At 48.3% G+C, this 3,677-nt stretch overlaps 1 protein-coding gene across 1 annotated transcript; it reads right to left on the reverse strand.

Moving 5' to 3' along the window:
- Window positions 1-794: 794 nt before the first annotated feature.
- HS3ST1 (heparan sulfate-glucosamine 3-sulfotransferase 1) lies at window positions 795-2,116 on the reverse strand. Its single transcript, XM_040966175.1, has one exon. It carries the CDS (start codon window positions 2,011-2,013, stop codon window positions 1,078-1,080), a length of 936 nt encoding a protein of 311 aa, XP_040822109.1. The 5' UTR covers window positions 2,014-2,116; the 3' UTR covers window positions 795-1,077.
- Between the last annotated feature and the right edge of the window lie 1,561 nt (window positions 2,117-3,677).

A 3,677-nucleotide genomic window follows, 5' to 3' on the forward strand; every position in this document is an offset into this window, starting at 1 on the left:
CCTCGACTCTGCCCTTTCCACATTTTAATTCCCACCTTGCATGCTTTACATTGCTTTAACATCCAAGAATCCAGAAGTGGAGGTGATGTTGAAACAGGCGTATATTTATATCCTAGTGCAAAGGGAGTATCTGTCAATAAATTCACATTGATCTTCCCAGAAATAAACAGACTTCTGGACTAAGCAGGGGCTACCACTTTAGTCAGTTTTTCGCAGCATCTACAAGATGGAAATACACACAGATTTGGCAATCTCTGTTTTCTATACTATGTGGCTTGCTGGAGGCAGAGCACCAAGGATACACAATGCCCTGTTGAAGTGGTATTGCCCATTGCTGATCTCAGAAGAACCTGCAAATACTCCTGGGGGCAAACATGAATTTCAGGGAACCTCTTGCAGGGTAACGAGGCTTGCTTATTCTTAACACTGCTTGTTTACAGTGAGTTTATCTGGGATTAAAATCCACAGGCAGGTGGGTACTGGCTGGAGACAGGAATGGGTAACAGTCCAACCTCTGTGAATCATATGGAAACTCAGCAAGGACAAATCTTATAAAGCAAGGGAAAAAAAATAACTCTGATGACCACAGTGAGCCATTAATAATTAAAAAGAGCAAGGCAGCAGATGGGGAGAGACAATATTAAGAGCCACAAAAAAGGAGATTTTTTTTAAAGTAACAAATGAATACAGATTCTGCAATGAGTGCAACACAGACGGCTATTTTGAGTTGGGGGTGAGTTAATTATATTTTTAAAAAGACAGCATCTCCATAAAATCTGTTTTCTTTCTTTTCTTTCTTTTTTTTTTTTTTTTGCAGTGAAATAGTTTAGTTCCTTCATATAGGGACATATTACACAATGTTAACAACCATGAAAAAACAATACAAAATGCCCTCCATTTAACAAGTAGAAAAATATAACTAGCATATATGGCATTTGTGAATCTAATACTGTACAGAAGTCATTTATGGATTTTACAAATAAATTATAGCTTAAATGCCCTTTGAAAACTCTCCCCTCCCCCAGATGTACACCCAAATTCACAAGAGGAAATGTCCAGGGCCTAACTTATTCCCAATCAGTGCCAGTCAAATGTTCTGCCCACGAGCTCAAAGAATTTCTTGTTGGGCTCGTGGAAATATTCGTGCAATTTACTGAGGAGCTTGGGATCCACATGGGGATGCGCCCGGCCTTTGGACTCGTGTAAGCAGCGGTCACGGCCACCGTCCCGCAGGCAGTAAAAGCCCTTGGTTTTGTTAAAATAGAAGTTTGAGGCATTGATCTGTGGCGACAGCTGCAGGAACCGCTCGACCTTCTGGATCTCGGGGAAGGGGTCCCTGATGAGGCGGTCGCCATCGACGATGTGGATGTGGCGCAGCGGGAAGAAGCGCAGCCAGTTCTGCATGTGCACATAATACAGGCTGCGGTTGAGCGCCTTGTAGTCCAAGTTGAGCCGGCCATCCCGCACCAGGAACTCTTCAATGGACGGGTAGGGCTTGCGCTTCTGCAAATGGTTGTAGAACACTTGGGTGTAGTCTGACAGCACGCGCTCCGACGGGTCCCGCAGGATGAGCAGCAGCCGGATGGACGGGTTCATGCTGTGGACCCTCTCAGGCACTTTGGGTGACGTGAAATAGGCGGGCGTCTTCTCCACGGTGAGCTGATGTGGGGAGGAGAAGGGCATCTGGCTCAGGTACCAGCCCAGACCATTGCTGTAATGCTCCTCCCAGTCGAAGAAGTGCACCTCGTTCTCCGCAGCCGCGACATCAGGATGCAGGCTGAGCATCTCCAGGAGCGCACGCGTGCCGCCCTTGCGCACCCCGATGATGATGGTCCGTGGCAGCTGCTGTGCGGAGCCGTTGGGAGGAGCGCCGTCCTCTGCATCACTCTGGGTGGTGCCCACATTCTGCACTAGCTCCTGCTGGCCCCGCAGGGCTCCGGGGGCAGCAGGGCGGGAAGGTATCAGCTGGGGCTGGACCACCAGCAGCACTGCACCCAGAAGCAGCCTTGCCATGCTGGACACCACGGTGGCTTCACTGGGCCTCGCGCCACTGGGTCATGAAGCGCACAGCAAGGATGGCCTCCGATCAGTGGGACATGGGCACTGCAGACCACCGATCACTAGGGAAAAAAGGGGGAGATATTAACCTAAACCAATATTAACAGAGGTAATCCGACACACAGTTGAGGGGGCCAGCACTGTGTTCAGGGCCCTGAGCCATGGTTGGCTTCTTTTTGCTACATAGCAGGAGATGGCAAACACTTTCTGTAAAGGACTAGAAAGTAAATATTTTGGGCTTCAGGGGACATGTCTCTATGGCAACTCCAACTCCAGCTATGCCGCCTTAGATCTAAAGCAGATATACAATACACAAAGGATGGGTGTGGTTACCTTCCGGGATAACTCCATGTACAGCCACTGAGATGCAAATTTCACATGATTTTCGTTTGTCAGTAAATATGCGCCTTTCTTGTGGGAAGCTCTTCGCTTCCCAGCTGTACACACAGAGCTGGGTTTGGCCCACCAGTCACAGTTTGCCAACTGATGCTAAAGCAAAAAAAAGATTCTCAGGCCCTTGACCTCAGCAGGCATTAGTGGGCTAGCCGCTCACCTAGGCCAACTCCTGGGGACAGACAAGCAGGCCTTATGTCTTCCCTCCTTGCTCTGCCTACCTGCAGGCTCCTAACCTCAGAAGCAGAAAAACCTACTCTGAAGAGTAAATATTAGTCCTGATTCTTCACCCGGCAGCCATGGCCTCATAGTGGGGGAAGGTCCTTCCTAGCAGCTTGATGTGGACTTGCCCCATCACAGGTAGACAGGCATGACACTGCCCCTGTCCCAGCCTGATGTCAAGAGGTCTTCTATACTTCCATGTCACCTTAACTCTCTCCTTGTCCCCGGTTTCTGCTGGTGGGGGGAACATCAACAATGAGGGATACATGTGGTTGCCCCACAATCCCCCACCTGCAACACCATCTGCCTAGTTCACAAGTGAGCATGTGCCAGTGTTTGAGTTTTGTGTTGGTTTGAACTGTGACATGAATTTGGCAAAGGTTCTTTGACGCTGACCACATGGTATGATTGCTTTGGGGAGGAGTAAACACTCTCCCTTCTGCGTGGGATGAATGAGGGAATGCTTGAAGCAGAACTGAAAAAGATAAGCATGTGAGGTGCCTAAAAAGAGCAGAAAGTCTTCTTGTGCCCAAAGCTCTCACAGCGGCTTAGTTAATTGTCATTGCCATCTGCCATTCACAGAACATAGCAGAAAGCAGCAGAGCTGTCATCACCACTTTATAGATGAGAGCCTTGTCTAATGTACTTCAAAATTCATAGCTCTATATAGAGGGAACTTTCCACAAACTGCCTCCTTTTTCCCACATTTCTCATTAACTTTGAGCTGTATCACATCCGGGCAACAAAACCTTCAAGGACACGGGCACTACTGGCTTAAATGCTAAGCAGTTTCCATCGAGGTACAAGTTGTGGCCCACGCTCTCAGACATGGTACACAAGAAGAGAGGAGAAGGGAGGCTCAACTTGAAGACATCCCTGACTCAGTACATAAAGCCAAGGGTTCACGAAGGCTCAACTTGGAAACTGTGAGGTTTACAAGCCATCCCCTCCACCCCCAGGACCTGTCATCTTTTTAGCAGGCTTAAAGTCATTTCATTACTTTA

The sequence above is a fragment of the Ochotona curzoniae genome, unplaced genomic scaffold (assembly GCF_017591425.1).
Source record: "Ochotona curzoniae isolate NIBS_2020 unplaced genomic scaffold, NIBS_Ocur_1.0 scaffold_4505, whole genome shotgun sequence".
Classification (NCBI taxonomy): domain Eukaryota; kingdom Metazoa; phylum Chordata; class Mammalia; order Lagomorpha; family Ochotonidae; genus Ochotona; species Ochotona curzoniae.

Excerpts from the sequence above, each read along its gene's own strand:
- HS3ST1 (XM_040966175.1), bottom strand. The coding sequence starts at position 2,013 with ATGGCAAGGCTGCTTCTGGGTGCAGTGCTGCTGGTGGTCCAGCCCCAG.